Consider the following 21,039-nt stretch of genomic DNA (forward strand, 5'->3'; position numbering starts at 1 on the left):
TCTCTTGTGACGCCTCCCGCTGTGAGCAGGGTGTGGCCTTTTCAGGTTGGCCTCCTGCCCTTGGTCATGTGCGTCTGAGTTTCCTCCAGGCTTTTCATGGCTTCCAGCTGATTCCTTCACGCAGAGCGACATCCCCGTCTGGACGGACCAGGGTGCTTACCTGTGCACCTGCTGATGGGCTCCCGGTGGTTTCCCTGTGGGCCGCTGCGGGCGGGTTTTTGTTTGGATACAGGGTCTCACCTCAGTTGGGTGAGGACCAAGGAGCTGAGCTGGGTGGTGATGTAAAGTTTTGTGAGGACCCTCCTACCTGTCGTCCGGAGCGGCTGCATCGTTTGTGTTCCTGCCCGTTGCTCCCTGACCCCCTCGGGTTTGGGGTTTGGCTGTTCTGCCCAGTGTTTTCCCCAGCCACTCGGAGGTGGGCGCTCACCCTTCCTGTGGGTCCCGGGTTCCGAGGTCTCGGTGAAGGGAGTTGGCTGTGATGCTTGGAGCCCTCCTTGGTGGGAAAGTCCTAACGCCTTTGTTTTTCAAGCACTTTTTTTAAAACTTCCTTCAGCATTTTGAAGATGTTCCATATATTCCTGGCTTCTCTTGTTTCTGAAAAACACCTGGTCACTCTTACATGTGTTCCCAAATACACGTACGCGTTTTCTGACCGATTTTCTTTGTTTGGTGGTGACGCACCTGGTGTAGCTTCCCCCATGAACCTGAGAGTGGATGCCTTCCATCAGCGTGGGGCCGTCCTGGCCAATACCTGTTCCAATGTCTGCTGCCCCTCAGTCCCCCTGGTCCCAGGTACACGGGGAAACCCTGATGTGCACGGACCACGCGTCCCTCTGTTCTCTCCCACCTGCCCTCTGCTCTTCTGGGGTCTCACTTGGTCTGCCCCACGGCATCGTCAGCGCCTTTGTTGTGTATTTTAATTCTAGTATCTGCACTTGGGTTTTTCATTTATTTGCTGAAATGCTCCAATTTACATCTGTGTGCGTGTTCTTTATCCTTTTTATAAAGTTCCTGTATAAGTGTGCTGTTTTAGCATCCGGATCACTTCTGGAGATGATTCTGTTACTACTCTTCCCCCCACAATTACAGGCCACAGTTCCCCCTTTTTGGTGGTTGTCTGTAAACGTGTTACTTCCATCGTGTTGACTCGGATCCCACCAGCGCCCTGCTGAGCTCCCCATGCCTGCGTGCCTTCCTCCCACCAGCCGGGACCCAGTCGTGCCCCTGTGGTGGTGGCAGGTCAGCGCCGTGCTGGGGTGGGGGTCACTCTTGCACCGGCAGGGGAGTGTCCAGGGCGCAGGAGCAGACTCCGGGGCCAGTGTCATCGTGACGTCAGCGCTCTGCTCCCTCTTCCTCACTTGCTTTGCGCTCGGCCCTGCATGGTGCCTGAGGCGCCACCAGAAGCCCCAGGACGCGACCTGAAATCTGTGGTCCCTGCAGAGAGCCTCTTCACCAGTAGCTCCAAGAAAAGTCCTTGGGTGAGATTTGTCCTTGAGCCTGACGCCCATCCGGGCACCGGGAGCTCTCGCCGGGCAGGAGGGGTCACTCCCCTCATGGGGTCAGACAGGCATTCCGGAGAGGGGCTGGCCTTCTGGGGAGAAGGAGCCAAGTCTGGGGGCAGGAATGGTGGCAGCTGGGTTGGAGCGAGCCCTGAGGCCAGAGTGCGTGCCGGGCCAGGGTACTGGCAGTTTCCTCGGGAGGGAGCAGGGCCGCAGTGAGGGGGGCTCTCGGGAGACTGGAGTTGGGGGGCATCGCTGTTGACCAGGAGCTTCCTGTTCTGTCAGTTGTCACTGGGCATTGAACAACAGGGCCTAGGACGAGGAATGTGGGTCCCACTTGCCTCAGGAAGGCTTCTCGGCTGCCAAGGTGACGTCTCCAGAGTCCATCCCGGGGCTGCCAGGTCTCTGCTTGTGTGGTTTCAGTTCACCTCTGGTCCAGGGGTCTTGAGGTGAACCAGGCCCTTCCTGCTGCAGGGCTTCTCTGATTCCCATCCCAGCCCCACCAGGACCACACCCAGGCCTCCACCTCTGTGGAGACGTGTTGCTGTCGTCTTCCTGCTTTAGTTTATCCAGTGTCTTCACAGGGGGAGAGGAGGTCTTTTGTGAGCTCCTACATTCTGACCCCATGTGGAGGTACCAAGCCAGGAGGCGAACCTGCTCCAGCCCCTCTTTGATGAAGGAGCCGGGCATCCGCCAGGGCCACACCTGGAGACTGACGCACAGGCTGTGTCTGTGGGGCCAGGAAGCGGGGGGGAGGTTGCCATGAGCCTCCCTGAACCAGGCTGTGTTGGGGACCCTGGGCCTGCCCAGACTGGACCCCACTGTCCCTGCTTGTTTTCCCAGTTTCGGGTTCGTGGGTGGGGCTGCCAGGTGAACGAGGGGACACACAGACTGCAATGACAGGAACAAGTGTTCAGAGTAAGTATATCCGAGACAGTATTTGGGACGTACTTAACATCGAATGGTTTGTTGCTCATCTAGGAGTCAGATTTAACCAAGTCCTGTGTGTGTTTTTGTTAAATCTGCCAACCCTCTTTCTGGGTGGCTGTAGGACATGGAGACTGTGCTGCCTGGCACACTTAGTGCCCCGTGTGTGTCCAGATGTCGAGGCTGAGCCGTGGCTTAGCCTCACGGTCCAGCCAAGGCCGCTCCTGCCCCACCCCCTGGAATAACCCCCTTCCCCAGCGTGTGGAGGCTTCTGTGGGGTCAGGTGCCCCAGTGACCCAGAGAGCCCCCAGGCCTCCCCTGCAGAGTCTGAGCCCCAGCACTTCTTGCCCAGGGAGGACGCAGAATTGGGGCGCCCGGGAGCCCTTGGGAAGCGAACTCAGCCCCTGCTGTGCTGGGCTGTCCAGTCAGCGAGGAGGGGCCCTCCCGTAGTGCCCATGACCCTTTCCCTCACCTTCCTCACCAGTCATAATACCCTGGCCCCAGAGGGCCTGGGTCCGTGCTCAGCAGCTCTGCGTGAGTCTCCTTGCCCAGCGTCCTGGCTTTGGGGGCAGGGACGGAAGGGGTGTGAATGGGAGCCTGACTGAGTGGGTGGTGTGGTGACCCCCATTTTCTCTCACGTTTTCAGAGAAGCAGGTGGAGACCAAGTCTCCATGAAGATGGCTCACGGGCTCATCTTACATGGCAGGACCCCACGAAGGCCTGGGCTCTGGGCACTGAGTTTGTCTCACTGGTTCACTTTCGGTCAGAAGCACTGAGTGAGCGAGCGCCTGGAGCTCAGGGCTGGGAGTGAGCAGACAGATGGTGGTGCCAGCACTCTCCGGGGCGGGGGGTGGGGACAGGGAGGGGACTGTGGGTCAGGGTGACCCAGGGGGCTCCCGGGACAGGACAGGACAGCGGCTCAGTGCTGAAACCAGGAGGGTCACTCTGCCTGTGACTCGAAGGTCGCCAAGTGCTAGGAGCAGTGCTAGCAGGGATACTCGGTTCTGAAGGAAGCCGGCCCCGACACCTATGCTCACCACTGCAGGAGTGCGTCCCAGTCAGCTGGGCTGCTGGGGGTGTCATCCTGTGCTTGTTGTGCAGGTGCAGAAGGAAACACTGAGGCCACCCGTCCCTCTGCCAGTCCTGCCCAAGTGTCACAGCCTATCACAGGCATAGTGGAGGGGCAGCCTCTACCCTGGGACCCTCAGAGGGAATGGAGCCTCTGTCAGGGAGACGACTCCCACGTGGCCTGAGCCCCAGGAGAAGTACAGAGAGAGGTGACGAGAGGCTGCACTCAGGCGGCTCTACTGCATGCAGACCCCTCTCTGCCCACCCCCAGCCACCCCTCTCTGATCGTCACAGCAGTCCATTTGGGAACGAGCCCAGAGTCCCGCAGGCTGAGCTGAGACAGTCGGGCGAGAGGAAGCCACAGCCTCTGAGCCCTGAGCGCCAGTGCTTAGGAGTGACCACCAGGCACAGGGGGTTGGTCCAGTCTCCAGGAGACACAGGCAAGGCCTTGTACCCAGTTAGGGGCTTAGTGACCATCAGCACCTTCCAGCTTGCAGGTGAGGAAGAAGCCACCGGGCTCCCAGCCCCACTCTGTCCCCAAGGCTGGCCTCATTGCCCTGGGTTCTCCTGCGAGGGGCCTAAGCAGATTCCAGCAGGAGAGCCAGGCCTAATCCTAACTCTGATCCTAATCCTTGCTGCCCTCACTACATTTTAATCCTGACCCTGCCCAGGTATTTTGAGGACAAGTGAGACTGAGGTCAGCAGGGAGGGGAGGATGGCCACTTTGGTGCTCCAGCCTCATGCCCACCCTCCCTCCAGCCATCTGGTGAGCTCATCAGGACAGGCCCTGTGCCTTCCCACCCAGCCTCTGCCCGTGCAACCTGGGCCAGCCCCTCCCAGTGACCGCCCCCTGCCAGCACACAGTAGGTACTCCATAAAGAACCTGCGTTTTGTTGACTCCAATATAAGGTCACACCTCTACCTTAACTGAAAGTTGAGTCCACTGTTAAAGTGAACAAAAGTGCAACGGTGCCGGCTAATAAGAATGTAACACCCACACCTTCACCCGTACTTTGTCAGGTGATTCCAAGGTATGAATGAGTGAATGAGGAACTGAGTGGATGTCTGAACTGCCTTTCCCTGGGGCCTGCCCCTTCCCCGTGAGTGCACTGGGGAAGGCAGTAGGCTGAGCCTGAGCCTGCCTGGGGCAGGGCCTCGCTGGGAGGAGTGCTGGATGCCCCGCCTCCCCAGTCTGAGACTGGCCCCCTGGCGACAGCTCCACCCCTGCTCAGATGGGGCGGGGGCGACCTTCTGGGCAAGTAACCTGATTCTTCTGGCCACCTTGTAGGAAGTCTGGGGGAGGAAGCTGCATTTTCAGGATGTGCCCTCCCAGCTCCTGGGGTGTGTGGTTGGAAAAGGGGAGTTGCTGGGACGTGTCTCCCACGCCGTGTCTCTGCCACACCACAGATGGAAAATCCAGGTCCTGCAGTTTCCATGCAGGAGCTTGTCATGTCCTGGGGGTGGGCTGAGTTATTTTGAGTGTGTGTGGGGGTGCCTGCTGGCTTGCTTAAGGATAGTTGTTCTGGGGTGCAGGGGCTTTGGCCCAGAGAAATGCCCCTCAACCCCAGTGGTGGAGGAGCTGCAGATCAGCTGTGCACTGTCCCTGACTCCAACGACTTAGCTCTCTCCTTGGACCCCCCCGCCCCACCCCCACTCCCGCTAGCCCTCCCAGGAAGCAGGTACAGGGGCTCTTAGTTCCTAAGTCCCAGATGCTTGACCTTGGCCAGGGGCTGCCCCTCCGTGGACCTGACTCCCTTCATCTCTGAAAGAAGCTGAGAAGCATCTGCTTTAAGATTTTTGGAGGCGGTGAGGCTGGGGACAGGCTGCTAGGGTTCCATCTTCTCACTGTGTGACCTTGAGAGAGTGACAGAACCCCTCTGGTGTCCTGTGGGGTCGAAGCGGGAGTCTCGAGAAGGTGCTGGCACTACCAAGCCCTTTCAGATGGTTCCAGCCCAGAAGACCCAGTGGGAGTGCGTGGACACCGAGAGTGAATGCGATGGGCCCCTGGGGCCTCAGGTTCCCCAGCTTCCGTGCTTCTGACCCCCAGGAGCCTCCCACTCAGAGCTGCCTTGGGACCTGGTGGGAACGTGGGGCACCAGCCCCAACGCTGACCCTGTCCAGAGGGTGAGCAAGTTCCTACCTCCTGGCGGGGCTTGCTCTCGGGGTAGTAAGTGTGCGACATAGGAACAGGGCCTGGCACAAACAGGGTGGGTGTTGAGGAACCTGATCTTCTCAAGTGCCAGGGTAGTGGATTTAAGCCTTAGGAGGAAAGAAAACCAACCTCCGCAGTTTTGCCATGACACCCCGTCAGTTTTTAGGCATTTCCTGATTCCGAGGTACTAGCTCACACACAGCACTAGTGCCACTCTCCAAGGAGGAGACCGAGGCTCAGAGAGGGCCCCGGGCGGACGCGTCTGTGGGAGCCGGTGCTCCATCCTCCTCCACACCCCGATTCTGCCGGTCTGTCCGTTCACCCCCTCACTCACCCGTTCCTTTGTTCCTTCCGTCTCCCCTTATTCGCCGACTCAGCCGGCCCAGTCTGTGTGTGACGGGGGCGTGCTGCCGGACCCGGACCCGGACGCTCTGGGGTGATCCCGGACTCTCCGTCCCTGAGCCTCAGCCTCCCGGTCTGCGGGCGGGGTGATTGTCGGGCGCAGGCGATTCCTCCCAGCTCGGAGACCCGCCACCCCTCCTCGGTACCGACCCGGGTTCCCCGGCCGCCCCCGCGCGCACTTTCCACCCGCTCTCCGCCCTGAGCTCGCGGGCGGGGCGGGGGCAGAGTCCGCCCCCTCCACTCGGGCTGCTCCGCCCCGCACGCCGCTCCCCTGCTCTGTCCTGCCCTCCCCTTGCAGGCTGGGCCCGGCTCCGCGACCATGTGACCCCGGGGCCCGGCCGGGACGCGACGGGACGCGCTGGGACGGGCACCGGGGGTCGCGGGCGCGGCCCGGGGCGGGGGCGGCATGGAGCGGAGGTGGGTCTTCGTGCTTCTCGACGTGCTGTGCGTGCTGGTCGGTAAGAGCCGCTGGGACCTGGTGTTTGAGGGGGGACCCCTTCCCAGGCGGTACCTGTCCCCGCTCCCTGCGAAGGTTTGTAGGACAGGTGGTGGGGTGCGCGGCGCCTCCACCCTTCGGAGGCCCTCTGGAGGTGGGGAGAACTTGGGGGGACACTCAGGCCGCGAAACGACCTCTGCGCCCCCCGCCCCTAGTGCCCTAGCGCCTGCCTGCGCCCTCCCGGGCCTCAGTTTCCCCTACGCGTCCCAGGTTCCGGAGGGGGTCGGTGTCAGGAAGTCGCCGTCTGGAAGGGGTTCGGGGGACCAAGTATGCCTCCCCCTCCCGCCCTGCCCGGTCGGGCCAGGGCGGTGATTCACGCGGGCGGTGGCCCGGTTGGGGAGGGCCGGGTGGGTGGCGCGACCGCGGGTCGCCTGGAGGCCCTCCAACCCCTGGCCCTCGGGCGGCAGTCCCTGTCGGGTCAGGGAGGGCTGAGCCCTGGCCCAGGACGCACCGGTAGTGGGATTCGAACCCGCTCCCAGCCGCCCTCTCCCCTCGGGCCTGGGAGAGGCAGAAGAAAGGCTGGGCCGCCGGCTGTTGTTGGACTGGGGGACTCGGGGTGGCGCGGACCAAACCTGTCCAGCGGGTTTGGCGGCCAGGCCGGGGGAGGGGGCAGCCCGAGGTCCCCTCCCCGCCCCTCCCCCAGGGAACAAAGGCTGAGTGTTTGTCTGCTCCCAGGCCGTGCGGACCATGACCCCGGCACCGGGAGGGGCCCCTCCAGCCTAAATTGCCCTCCCCACCCCCTGGCTGGTGCTGCTCCTCTGTTGGGACCCGCGGGTCCGCTCTGACCGATGGCAGATGTCAGGCTCTACTCCCAGGTCCTGGAAGAGACCCCTTTGGGGTGGGCCAGGTGGCAGCACAAAGCCCCCAGGGGACGTCAGCCAACACTGGGCATCACTTCCTGAGCAATTATTATTTATTTTAACATTTATGTGTGGCACTTACTGTATGCCAGGCACTAGGTAACATGCAAATGATTAAACCTTTTCCTCCAAATAGCTGGTGAGGGAGGAGCTTGTTGTTAGCAGATGGGAGACTCCCCCTTAGAATGGAGGTCCCACAGAAAGGTGGGTTCTTGCCCGCTGGCTGGAAAGGATTCGCAGCACAGGCAGAGGGACAGAGTGAAAGCTGCTTTATTGCTTAAGGGGAAGAAGAAAAGGCGCTGGAGCGGGGAGCGGGGGAGCCGTAAGCCCGGGTGGCTTGACCAGGAACTGCCGCCCTTGGGGGTCTCAGCTGGGTCCTTTTATCTGTTCCTCTTTGTGGCTTCTTCTCGTTGGCTGCCCTTTTCGCCCTCACTTCTCCGCTCATTCCCCTGACTCCTTCTGCTCTGTGCAGCAGAGTACTTCGCAAAAACAAGGTTAAGCAGTCGGGACCCTCAAGCAGTGTGGTCAGGCAAGATTAGATCTATCAGGGCTCTCTTTTCCCTTCGGATAACTTTTTCCATTTCTCAAGCAAAAGTATCTGCTCAGACGTAGGTTAAATTTAAACTTATAAAGGATTCTCTAGACAATGAGACCGAGTTTCAGTTCCCTAGTTCCCTGCGTTTCACCCCAGAGATGTTCATCCACCTGCTGGAGGTCACACGGCGGGGGAGGTGGAGCTGAGACTGGGTGGTGTGCTGACGCTGTACTAGGTGCTGGTGGTCAGGCAGACCTGGCTTCCATTCTGGAAGCTTCAATACATGAACAGTTCAGTTCTCGATGGTGACAGGCTCCTGAGGACATTGGAGGTGGGTGGGAGGGCAGGGAAGCTCTGGTGGTGTCTGCCAGGGTGGGGGCAGGGAAGGGGTGGGTGACACAGACATCTGAGCCAGAGCATACCAGGCAGAGGGCGGCCCCAGTTCCAGTGCTCTGAGCTCTGCTTCCTGAATCCCAGGTCGGATGGTGGGGGGCTGGGGGGTGGGGTGGGTGGGGGTGGCTGACTCTCCAGAGGAAAGGGCTGGGGCTGAGGGAGAAGGGTTGGGAGGCTGACCTCGCTGGTCTGGGCACGCCGTGTGGGCCCCTGCCCGGCTCAGGCCACAGGGATAGGGCCTGACTGGATTTCTCAGTCTTCTGAGATTTGATCTCCTTCCCCTGCCCCTCCTCCCAACTTTGGGAGTCTTCTCAGAGGCCTGTCTGCCTCCACCCTTGCCCTCACTCACAGCAGGCAGAGATCTCGTGCCGGCATCCCCCTGCTCCCTGCCACCCAGCCTCCCACCTCACTCCCAGCCCTTCCCAGCGGGGCCCAGGCCCACCTCTGGGCCTCCTCCTTTACGCCACCTTCTCTGTGTGCCTACCCGACACCCTATTGAAGCAGCAGCCGCCTCCCCTATGTTTGTTTTTTTTTAAATTTAATTTAATTTAATTTTTTAAAGCATTTTCTTATTGAGTTATAGTCATTTTACAATGTTGTGTCAAATTCCAGTGTAGAGCACTATCTTTCAGTTATACATGAACATACACATACTCATTGTCAAATATTTTTCGCTGTGAGCTACCACAAGACCTTGTATATATTTCCCTGTGCTTCCCCTATGATTTTTATTCCTAGCCCCTCTAAGCTCCAAGAAGCAGACCTCTGTATTTTCTCCACTGAGTCTTTTCCCAGACTCAGCCCCAGCACGGAGTGGCCCTGGAGGCCCTTGCATTTGGCCTTTGGAAGAAGGAGTTGGCCCTACCCTCCCCTGCTCTGGGATTCTGGCCCCAGAAAAGCCACACCTTTCTATACCTGTCATCTGTCCTGCCAGGGCAAAGGGCACACTGCCTGGGTTTGTCCCTTTCACCCACCCCGGAAGCAGAGAGCCCAGGGCTCTGGTGCTGTGGTGCTGTCTTGCAGAGCCTGGTCATGGCTTGTGGCTCCTGAGTGTGCATTTGGACGGAGCTCCTAGGGCCTGGCTGCGTCTGCCAGTCACCGTGTGCCTGGCTCAGGGACAGCCCAGGGGTGCAGGCATCTCAGTGCCCCCTTACCGCAGTGTGTCCCCGATCTCTGGCTGGCCCTAGAGTGATGAGCAGGGAGGCCTGTGACACACTGGCCTTGGCCAGGCCTGGAGCAGCTCTGGGGACTGAGCCTTGAACACGGTGGCCCCCCTCCCCACCCCTCAGGTGCCCATAGATGGGTGTGTGTATTGAGGGCCGTGGTCCAAGTATCACACGGCAATTGCACAGTTACACACAGGGGCCAGAAACATGAAGAATGGGAATTTCCTCCTGTGAGAGTGGGGCCAGGAGCAAGCAGTCAGGAGGGTGAGTGGAGGTCAGTCAGAGATGTTCTGGGCAGCGAGAATGATGTGACATGTGCCAGCTTTGTGCGGAGGGCAGGGGGAAGGGGAGAGGGTAGAGATGGGGGTGGGGAGTGTGGGCCTGGGGAGGAAGTGCTATTTATCTGATATGACAGGGAACCACAGGGGGTTTTAATGGGGGCAGCAACCTCCCATCTGACTCAAGGAAAGCTCCTCCCAGCTATCGGGTGGACAGGAGGTGAGGGAACCAGGATGGACAACCCAGCTTGTGTATGTGGCCCCGGAGCTCAGCCATGGGAGCCTGCAGCCGGGGGCAGGGGCCTCGTGGTACCAGCCTTTTCTTCCTGCCCCCTCCAGCCGCCCTGCCCTTTGCCATCCTGACGCTCGTGAATGCCCCGTACAAGCGTGGATTCTACTGTGGAGATGACTCCATCCGGTACCCCTACCGTCCAGACACCATCACCCACGGGCTCATGGCCGGGGTCATCATCTCAGCCACCGCCATCCTTGTAAGGGCAGAGAGCCTCCGAGGGAACGGGTGGGTGTTAGTTCTGCCCAGGGTGGTGTCTGTGGGGAAGAGGGCCCCTTTCAGAGTGCCTGGGTCCCGGTGACGTCAGGGCAGCCAGGAGTCCTGACCCCTTTCAGTGGGTGGGACCTAGCGAGGCCCAGTGCCCCTGCCTGGTGGAGACCCCACGGCTGCTACCCCTGCAGGTGTCAGCCGGGGAGGCCTACCTGGTGTACACGGACCGCCTCTACTCCCGCTCCGACTTCAACAACTACCTGGCCGCCATCTACAAGGTGCTGGGGACATTCCTATTCGGGGCTGCTGTCAGCCAGTCACTGACAGATCTGGCCAAATACATGACTGGCCGCCTGCGGCCCAACTTTCTGGCAGTGTGTGACCCCGACTGGAGCCGTGTCAACTGCTCAGTGTACGTGCAGGCGGAGGTGTGCAGAGGAAGCCCTGCTAACATCACCGAGTCCAGGTGGGCAGTGCTGGAGGGCCTGGGCACAGACACACACCCCCAGGAGCAGAGGGGTGCTAGAGAAGGGCCCTCAGGAGCTGGTTATTGAGGGATGAGGTGCTGGACAGAGAAGGTGAAGAGGCAAGACATTGGCAGAGAACAGGCGGGAGCAGGGCCTGGAGGTGCTTGTTGGCCTGCGTCCCACAGACGGGAGGTGAGGGTCCAGGGATGCCGGCAGGCCCAGGAGCGAAACAGTAGGTGTCAGGAGACAAGCTCCACCTCCTAAATTTCAGGCCCCATTCTCATGCTTCTGCTCTGTCCTCTCACCATCTCTACTGATAGAATTTTCATTTAATTGATGTTCTTATTTTACCTCTTTAAAAATTAAGTGAAATTCGCATAGCGTAAAATCCACCAGCTTAACCGTCTTAATGTGTACCATTCATTGATTTTTGGCACATTCACAATGTTGTGCATCCATCCTCCTAATGTTATTCCAGAATATTTTCATCATGGAAAAAGAAACTCCATGTCCATTCTCTATAGCCCCCCTCCCCCAGCTCCTGGCAACCAGGTCCCCCACTCTCTGTGTCTGTGGACTGGCCTGTTCTGGACGTTTCACATCAGTGGAATCACACATTGTGTGGCCTTTGTGTCTGGCTGCTTCAATGTTTCAGAGTTCATCCATGTTCTCACTTCTGTCAGTTTTTGCTTTGTGTGCTTTGAGGCTCTGTTTTTAGGTGCGTATATCTTTGCAATTGTTATGTCTTCTTGATGGATTGATCCTTTTATCACTATATAATGTCCTTTGTCCCCCAGCAGTTTTTGACTTAATATCTATTTTGTCTGAGAGTAGTGTAGCCACTCCCGCTGTCTTTCAGTTACTGTTTACTTCCATTCTTGTTCTTTCAGCCTATTTGTGTCTTTGAATCTAAAGTCAGCATCTTGTACACAGATGTTTTTTCAATCTTTTCTCCAATCTCTGCCGTTTAATCGGGGAGTTTAATACATTCATTGTAATTACCGATATTTTGTCATTTGTTTTCTATATTTTGTATCTTTTTTGTTTTTCAGTTTCTCCACCAAGGCCTTTTCTGTTACATAGGTATTTACTATGCAAAAAATTTGCAGCTATATGACTCTACCCTCTACGAGGTTATTGTCAAAAATTATGTCTTTATACATTGTGTGCTCATCAACATAGATTTATAATTACTGTTTTATGCAGTTTTTTTAAAAAATGAGGTATTGTTGTCATATGACATTATTAGTTTCAGGTGTACAACACAATGATTTGATACTTGTATGTCATGTGGAATGAGCACTGTAAGTCTGTTCAACATGTCATGATGTATGCATGTTTTTACTTAATCATGGAGGGAAAAATAGGAACTGTAAACCAAAACACATTATTACTGATGTTCATATTTTGTAGTTACTCTCACTGTTGTCTTTTATGTCTCTGTGTGGATTTGAGTTACTGTCTAGTAGCCTTCATTTCTCCTTGAAAGACTCCCTTTTGCATTTCTTGTGGAGCAGGTGTATGAGCTATGAATTCTCTCGGTTTTTGCTTGTCTGGGAATGTCTAAATTTCTCCTTTATTTTTAAAGGATGATTTTGCCGGATAGAGAATTCTTGATTGACAGGTTTTTTTGTTTCTCTTACTGTAATTTGAATATGTCGTCCTTCTGGCCCCCATGGTTTCTGATAAGAAATTAGCTGCGAATCTTATTGAAGATTCCTCATACATAATAAGTCCCTTCTTTTGCTGCTTTCAATGTTTTCTCCTTGACTTTGTCTCTTGGTAGCTTGATTAGAATGTGTCTCTTTGTGGGTCTCTGAGTTTATCCTATTAGGAGTTCAGTGAGTTTTTTAGATGTGTAGATTAATGTTTTTCATCAAATTTGGGAAGTTTTCAGTGATTACCTCTTCAAATATTCTTTCTGTCCTTTTCTCTCTCCTCCTTTTGGAGTACCTATTGTGTATATGTTGCTACGATTTGATGGTGTCCCACAAGACTGGGGCGCATTCATTTTCTTCATTCTTTTTATGTTTGGTGCCTCAGACCAAAATTCTCAGCTGACCTGGCTCCATGTTCACAGACTCTTCTGCCTGCCCAGGTCTGATTTTGAGCTCCTCTGGTGATTATTTTATTTCAAATACTACAGTTTTGAATTCCAGAATTTCTGTTGTGTTCATTTTTATAACGTCTGTTTCTTCTTGATGTTCTATATTAGGTGAGACATTTTCACAGTACCTTTAGCTCTCTGAACACAAATGACACGTTAAAAGTCTTTGTCTAGTAAGTCTAACGTCTGGGGTTCCTCAGGGACAGCTTCTATTAGTAGATTTTTCCCCCCTGTGTATTGCCCACATTTTTTTCCCCCCGTGTGCCTTGTAATTTTTTTTGTTGAAAAGTGGGCTTTTAAAAATTGAAGTATATAGTCAGTTATAATGTGTCAATTACTGGTGTACAGCATACTGTCCCAGTCATGCATATACATACATATATTCGTTTCCATATTCTTTTCCATTGAAGGTTATTACAGGATATTGAATATAGTTCCCTCTGCTGTACAGAAGAAACTTGTTTTTTTAATCTGTTTTTATATGTAGTGGTTAACATTTACAAATCTCAAACTCCCAAATTTATCTCTTCCCACTCGCTTTCCTCTGGTAACCATAAGATTGTTTGCTATGTCTGTGAGTCTGTTTCTGTTTTATAGATGAGTTCATTGGTGTCCTTTTTTTTTTTTTTTCTTTTAGATTCCACATCTCAGTGATACCATATGGTATTTTTCTTTTTCTTTCTGGCTTACTTCACTTAAAGTAATGGACTGAGTCCATCCGTGTTGCTGCAAATAGCAGTATTTTATTCTTTTTTATGGCTGAGTAGTATTCCATTGCATAAATATACCACAGCTTCTTTATCCAGTCATCTGTCGATGGACATTTTGGCTGATTCCATGTCTTGGCTATTGTATATAGTGCTGCTGTGAACACTGGGGTGCATGGTATCTTTTCAATTTAGAGTTCCTCTGGATATACACCCAAGAGTGGGATTGCTGGATCATATGGTAAGTCTATTTTTAGTTTTTTGAGGAATCTCCATACTGTTTTCCATAATGGCTCCACTAAACTGCATTCTCACCAGCAGTGTAGGAGGGTTCCCTTTTCTCCACACCCTCTCCAGCATTTATCACTTGTGGACTTTTGAATGATGGGCATTCTGACTGGTGTGAGGTAATACCTCATTGTAGTTTTGATTTGCATTTCTCTGATAATTAGGATGTTGAGCATGTTTTCATGTGCCCATTAGCCATTTGTGTGTCTTCATCGGAGAATTGCTTATTTACATCTTCTGCTCGTATTCGGTTTGGGTTGTTTGGTTTTTTGTTATTAAGTTGTATGAGCTGTTTACATATTCTGGAGATTAAGCCCTTGTCAGTCTCATCTTTTGCAAATATTTTCTCCCATTCTGTAGGTTGTTGTTTTGTTTGTTTTATGGGTTCCTTTGCTGTGCAAAAGCTTATATGTTTAATTAGGTCCCACTTGTTTATTTTTGCTTTTATTTCTATGAAAACTGAGCACCTGTAACATTATAAAGTAGCAGCTCTGGAAATCAGATCCTACTCTCCCCAAGGATTGCTGTTGCTGTTTGTTGTAGATGTTGCTGGTTGTTTGCTTAGTGACTTTCCTGAACTAATTTTGTGAAGTCTGTGTTCTTTGTCACGGGTGGCCATAAAGTTCTGCTGTCAGCTGCGAACACCTGGAACTGGGGGAAAAGCTCCCGGTTTACAGGTGGGCTCTGTGCAGTGTTGGGGCGTGTCCACTGACAACTCTGTCTTAGCTTGCAGCACCTGAAGGTCGGCCAGAGGTGAGAGTCTTGGGCCTTCTCAGTTCTTTCCTGAGCATGGGTGCAGCCCTGGCCTTTAGACTTCCAACCCTTACTCTCCAGAGCACCTGATTCCCTGGCCTTTCCTCCCAAGCTTTTTGGTTAGTCTGTCTGCCTCCACTGCTGTCCACTGCCCCAGGCAGCAGTGACGATTACATTTCCTATGAATGTTTCCGACCAGTGCTCCAGGGAGCCCCCAGCTGGGACCACACAGTCACAGTTCTTTGTAAGTGAGGTCTGTTCTGCTCCGTCTGGTGCACATGGCCACCCCCAATCTGATTCTCATCATTGTTGTCAGTTTTTCTGTTGCTTTTATCAGGGGGGTGGAGTGGACCTCTGGAGTTTCTTAATATGCCATTTTAAAACTTGAAATTATATAAAAAGAAAATGTGAACCTTGCATCAGGGGCCGCAGATGGAAAATAACCTTGAATAGAAACACAGTGAATGTGAAGCTGTGGTTTTAACAGCTTGCTGGACACAGCTGACTACCCTGGGTCTGTGTCCCGGGCCCTTAGCATCTTCATGGTGAGGCCCTAAGGACCACGCACCCCTACTGGGACTTTCTGTTGCATCGTCAGAAAAGTGGAAAGGGAAGAACTGATGGTGTCTAACGCTAGCAGTGTTTCTACATGAACTCCTTCCTTGTGCTGAGTCCCGGGCTTAGGGAAACCAGCAGGAGGGGCGGGGCGGGGGGGGGGCGGTGTTGGAAGGCAGCAATGCTGCGGGAGCTGCCTGGCCTCTGAGCCCTGGGGGCTGCCCTCTGCCCGGCCTCCTGACCCTGCTGGCCCCCACCCCCTTTTTAGATTATCTTTCTACTCTGGGCACTCCTCCTTCGGAATGTACTGCATGATGTTCTTGGCGGTGAGTCTGTGTCTCTGTGACCTGCTTGTTGTGGGGCAGTGGCCAAGTCACTCCCCTTCCATGGGTGGGTGAGGGGGTGATGGGTGGGCTAACTGGTTCGGTCATAAAAACGGGAGGTCCTGGGTCTGTGGGTTCACTCCTGGCCCCAGTGCTCCATCTGTGCATTGTGTGGGACCTGAGCCTGGCAGGGGCCCATGCTGACGGCTGCTCTTGGCTCTCGGCCCCCAGCTCTATGTGCAGGCTCGGCTCCGCTGGAAGTGGGCGCGGCTGCTGCGGCCCACCGTGCAGTTCTTCCTGGTGGCCTTCGCCCTGTACGTGGGCTACACCCGCGTGTCTGACCACAAGCACCACTGGAGCGATGTTCTCGTCGGCCTCCTGCAGGGGGCACTGGTGGCCGGCCTCACTGTGAGCTCCTGGGTCCTGACCCCCTGCCCTGACCCGAGACCACACTCTGGGACCCCCTTGCCCTCTTTCTCTCTTCCCAGGACCCCAGGCCTCCCCTTTCCCATCTTCCCTGTAAGAACCCATCTCTGTCTTTCTCGTTGCCCTGCCCCACGGTGCCCCTCCCCTCCTGGGTCCCACCGCCCCTCCCTGTGTGGTTCTGCCCTCATCCCCGCCCACTTCTTACCTTCCTCTCCTCTGCCAGGTCCGATACATCTCTGACTTCTTCAAAGCCCGGCCCCCACAGCACTGCCCAGAGGAGGAGGACATCGAAGCGGAAGCCCAGCCTCTCGCTGACACTGACTCTGGGCGAGGCTGACCGCAACCACTATGGGTACCCGGTCTCCTCCTCCTGAGGCCGGGAGCCGTTCCCAGCTGGGGCTCAGGCTGTGGTCAGCATGTCCGTGGTCCTGGCAGGCCCTTCACCTGGGATGGTGATGAGGGCTCTGGCAGGCTCCAGGTGCCCCAGGCTGGCTCCCCGGGGCGGGTTCCACTAACCCCACCTCCTGAGATGGGACCAGGGGCCTGGGGTGCCTGGGGCAGCCCTAGAGTTTGGAGGAAGACCCTGTTCTCAGGACCCCCTTCGTTTGTGGGGTTAGGGAAGGGACTGAGAAAGTCCCCGTGGGTGCTGTTTTTGTAAAATGGATTATGTATGTGGATTTTTAGTAAAGTAGGGCGTTCAGTTGACAAATGTTATCAGCACTTCTGTTTTGTACGGCCGTTCTGAGGACCACTTTCCTTCAGCAGAGGCGGGGACCCTCTTTTGTCGGGGCTCTGCTGAGCTCAGTTGTGGGAGTAGCTGGTCAGTCAGCGAGGCCTGTGGTCGCTGCTCTGGGCACATTTGGCAGGAGGTCAGCGGAAAGAAGCACCGACTGCCCGTCGCTCTCTCAGGAGGCCCAGCATTGCGGCTGGGGGTCGGGCAGACCTGCACAAGTAGCAGGGGTAAGGGGGGCGGTCACACTGCGGAGAGAGCCCTGAGCAGGAGATGCCTGCAGTTGCTTGGATGCTGGAGGGCCAGGAGTAGGAGAGTCCTGAGACCCAAGTTGGAGAGGTCTTACAGCTCTTCTGTCCTCCCAGGAAGTTTCCCTCTCCCGAGGGCCCCTACAGGACCTGCCCCCAAGGCCCCACCCACACAGGCCCTGTGCCCACCCGTAGCTCCCCCTGCCTCCCCGCCAGGCCCCTGGATGTGAGCACTTGGGTGGAAATTCAGATTTGGGTAAGCGTATGGCCAGAGGAGCCTGAGCCCTCACCTGCGCCCCCAGAGGATGCACGCAGGGCTGTGTCTGAGTCCAGGGAGACGGCAGCTCGCCGGGGCTTTGCCAGGTGGAGCCTTTGCGTGGTTGCAGTTGGAAAGATCACGCATGGGGTTTTAGCCTGGAACCGGGCTCATTGTCCCCTTTCTACTCAGGATATACCCCCTCCCCACACCGAAGCCTCAGATCGCCTCCCCTCAAGTGACCGGGACCCCTGCCCTTGGATCATTCCGTATCAGCAGGGCCCACCAGCACCTGCACACACTGGATTTCCAGGGTGCCCAGTTTGTCCACTTCCTGTGTTCCCAGAGGACTCACCACAGCTGAAACTCCCCCATCCTGACCCCTTTTCTCTGGTTCCATGGACCCTGGTGCAGGTGGAGCTTCAAAAATGGGTCCACTGTCCTCTGGCCTGGAATGGGGACTCCTCACTCACCACTCACAGAAGTGAATGTCAGGGAAGCAACATAGATAAGGCCTCACACCAACCTCTAGGAATATTTTCTAAACAGGAAAAATGTGTTCAAACCCCAATGTGGGGAAGACTTTTGTAACTGGGAAAACAGTGAAGAGGAGGGAAGTGGGGCCCAGGCCAGAGCAGAGGGCCAGGAGGTGGGACAGACACTGTGTGCCCGGAAATGTCTAAGGTGACATTGGAGCTTCTGAAGCTGATCGCGGACGGCTGGTGTCCCTGAAGCCATTGCAGGACATACAGAGCTTACCTTTTCTCTCAGAGAGTTAAGTGATAAGTTTAACTTTTCACCAAGTATCTGTGCAAAATGGGTTACTTATTTTTTAATGTCTGTTTCTGTTTTATTTGCACCCAGAACCTGTCTTATTCCATACCCCTTGCAGGTGTGCCTGTCTGGTCTTAGTGGGTTTCTGCAGCACCTGGGGGCAAAGAAGCAGCCTCTCAGCCCTGCACTGGAGGCCAAGATGGAGAAGACCCCCGTGGCCACTGTGACATCCCCTGGGCCGCAGCAGATGGGGAGGCAGTTGACCCAGACACTGCATAGCAGCAGAGCGCGGAAGGTCAGGAACTTGGTTTCCTTAAAGTATCAGGCAGATTCCTGGCCAGGAAAGCCACTGTGAAGCTCCCTGGAGCCAAAGAGCCCGGTGTCCCAGGACACAGCTGAAGATGGTGATGAGTCCTCATTGCATGTGAGAAGGACACGTCCAGGCTTGGAGTGTGGCTGTGTCAGTTAAGGGGAAGGAGTCCCCAGGCAGATTCCACGGAGAGTCAGCTGAGTCAGGGAGCAGATGAGATTGACACCAACCAGTGCCTCACCCTCCTCCCAGGAGCAGTGACCCTGAAAGCCAAGGCCACAGTGATGGTTTTGGCCCACATGTGGAATAGGCCACTGTAAACACTACTCCCAGTGTGGATTGCTGGGGGACACAGTGGCTGCGCTGGGACAGGCAGGGAGGAGTCAAGAGCAGAAGAAGTGCAGGAGGAGGGGAAAGAGGAGGATGCAACTGAGAGCCCGGGCACTGCTGACCGTGGGAGAGCCGGTGCTGCACAAAGACTCACAGAAGCACAGCTGTGAAGGCGGAGGAGGAGAGGGCAGACCTGGCTGGAGCCGCCCCTAGAAGCCCGAAAGCTCACAGCCTTTGGGGGCAGCGTCCTCTGGTACTGTTTGAGTGTTGGACACTCTGGTCCGTGATGGGAAAAGCAGGGATGCAAGGTCTCAGATCCAGTAATTCCTACAGATCTGAGCGTCAGTGTGTGGTCATGTTCATGTCGAAAGGTTAGGACATATTGGTTCACCCCAGCAAGGCTGCATGGAAGCTCTCATGCATAATCTCAGATTTGCACAATCTATGGTTCTAGGGAAAATGTGTGTTTTCTCCTTTCCTCTTCACACATGGCAGGCACTTAGTTGATTCTCATGGGAAACTCCTAGATTCTTAGCCATGTAAATGTCATTTCTCGATGACATTCCCTTGATGCCCAACGTCCCCGCCTTCTCATGTTAACTGGCTTCGAAAGCATCTCTAACTAAGCATTGAACGGTATGCAGGAAGTTCTGCTGTTGAGGTTGTAGGTGCAGCATGTGCTGTGGTTTTATAGGGAGTCGTGCTTGCTTTTTTACAGGTACATACTGAAGTATACCGGAGCAAAATTTTGTAATAGCTATGACCTACAATATTTCACAATACAGAAATATGAAGCAAATGTTGCACGATGTAGTAATTGTTAAGCCTGCATATTTGTGAATAGGAACCCATTATGACACTCTTTTTACTGTATTTTGGAAACATTTATATGAAATGAAAACTGGAAAGCTCTGCCTAAGTAAACCTTCCTAAGTTGAAAAATATGTACTAATCATTCACCAAATGAATCCCTATTTAAGTTGTAACAACACGGAACCCTGACTGGAAAACTGGTTACTGTAGTGCTCTCTGCTTACCAATTCCCGGCCGCAGTGGTGTCTGGGCTCTTTCGGAGGGTCACTCCCGGGGCCATGTGGTTTGGTCATTCTCCCTGGAGGCTGAGTAGCTTCAAGCCTGCTTGTCTGGCCCTTCTTATTGAGGAGGGGAGAGTTGTACTGCAGTTTTAAAAACCTGTGATTTTTGTTAAGCCTCTTTCAGTGCATTTTCAGCAGCTGGACAGTTCCTAGGTCCCGTATCTGACATAAAGATGCTCCAGAGTTTTTCTCTTAGCCTCATTTTTATCAGTGTGAGTTTGGAATCCGAGCAGCGCAGTTTATACATTTAGTAGCCACAGTTTTGTGAATCTGGGGCACTGGGTAAGAATTTCCAATTGAAAAAATGCTGGAATTGCTCGGCAATAAGCATCTGCTCGAACCACGAGGAATGCACGAATCTCCCGCCCGTGTCTTTTCTTGGCCTCTAGAGAAAACGCTCACCTCTCACAGCATCAGAGGCCGACAGCCCTGCCCAGGTCCAGCCAAGATGCAGCAGTGACACCACCACACCTGTGGGCAGAGGAGCCCTCAGGTTCAGACAGGGACACCGACCCTTGACACTCAGCAGGGGGTCACGGGTGACCTAAGTGGCAAGAGAAAAACATGGTCACTGTCTTCCTGAAGGAAGCAGTCAAGAGGTGCTTCTGTGGTATTTGTGAATGATATCTCTTCCTTTGACCTGCCGTGGAAAGCGCTCTGGGTATTAAACAACCTCACTCACTTCCAGTAGTAAGAGCCGCTCAAGGGCTTTTTCACACCACATTGTTTTGAGCACCACTGCAAGGGCTGCCTGGAAAAGTTGCTCAGGAGCTATTTCTAGGACCAGCTTCAGCCTTTAAAGTCTTCCTCCTCTGTCCTGTCAGTGCCAGCTCAAATAAAGAACACGCCACTCCAAGCGTTCTCTGCTTTCTGGTTTTCCGCTTTGATGTAGGAGAACTACATATTGTGTCTGTGGACAAGACGTAATATATTCAGCTCTGCTCCACCTCACCTCGTCCGATTTGTAGAGTTCTGGCAGTGTCCCCTGGGCAAAAAATAAAAAATAAAAAAGCTGACGTGGTTTCTGCACTGACAACCGTGGCTTTCTCACTGTTGACACTGGGGATGTTCTGGCCCACTCCTGATAGCCACGTGGAGAGCAGCCTTTGATCTCTGTTGTGGGAAATGTAGACATGATCTCCTACTGATGTGCTGGGCAGGAGGCTGGTATTCCTGCTGATCTCAGCAGCAAACCCCAAAACCCGAACATTAATATAGTTTCTGAATATCCACCTGCATTAAAGGAAGAGCATTAGGGATCCAAACCACACACGTGACTATCTCCTAGGCCAGTCACAGGGCACTATGTATGCTTTGTCCAAATACGGACACCACTGATGACATGTGGCTTTTGAAAATTCAAATTAACTTAAATTAGCAAAATAAAAATCCA

At 54.4% G+C, this 21,039-nt stretch overlaps 1 protein-coding gene across 1 annotated transcript; it reads left to right on the top strand.

The window, feature by feature from the left end:
• Window positions 1-6,334: 6,334 nt before the first annotated feature.
• PLPP2 (phospholipid phosphatase 2) lies at window positions 6,335-20,662 on the top strand. The gene is given in 7 exon segments (XM_032466226.1): window positions 6,335-6,506; window positions 10,116-10,267; window positions 10,470-10,744; window positions 15,424-15,481; window positions 15,710-15,886; window positions 16,128-16,196; window positions 16,198-20,662. Coding segments are annotated over 7 exon segments (864 nt in total). The 5' UTR covers window positions 6,335-6,454; the 3' UTR covers window positions 16,279-20,662.
• Window positions 20,663-21,039: the final 377 nt, after the last annotated feature.

Source organism: Camelus ferus, chromosome 22 (assembly GCF_009834535.1).
Source record: "Camelus ferus isolate YT-003-E chromosome 22, BCGSAC_Cfer_1.0, whole genome shotgun sequence".
NCBI classification, from domain to species: Eukaryota; Metazoa; Chordata; class Mammalia; order Artiodactyla; family Camelidae; genus Camelus; species Camelus ferus.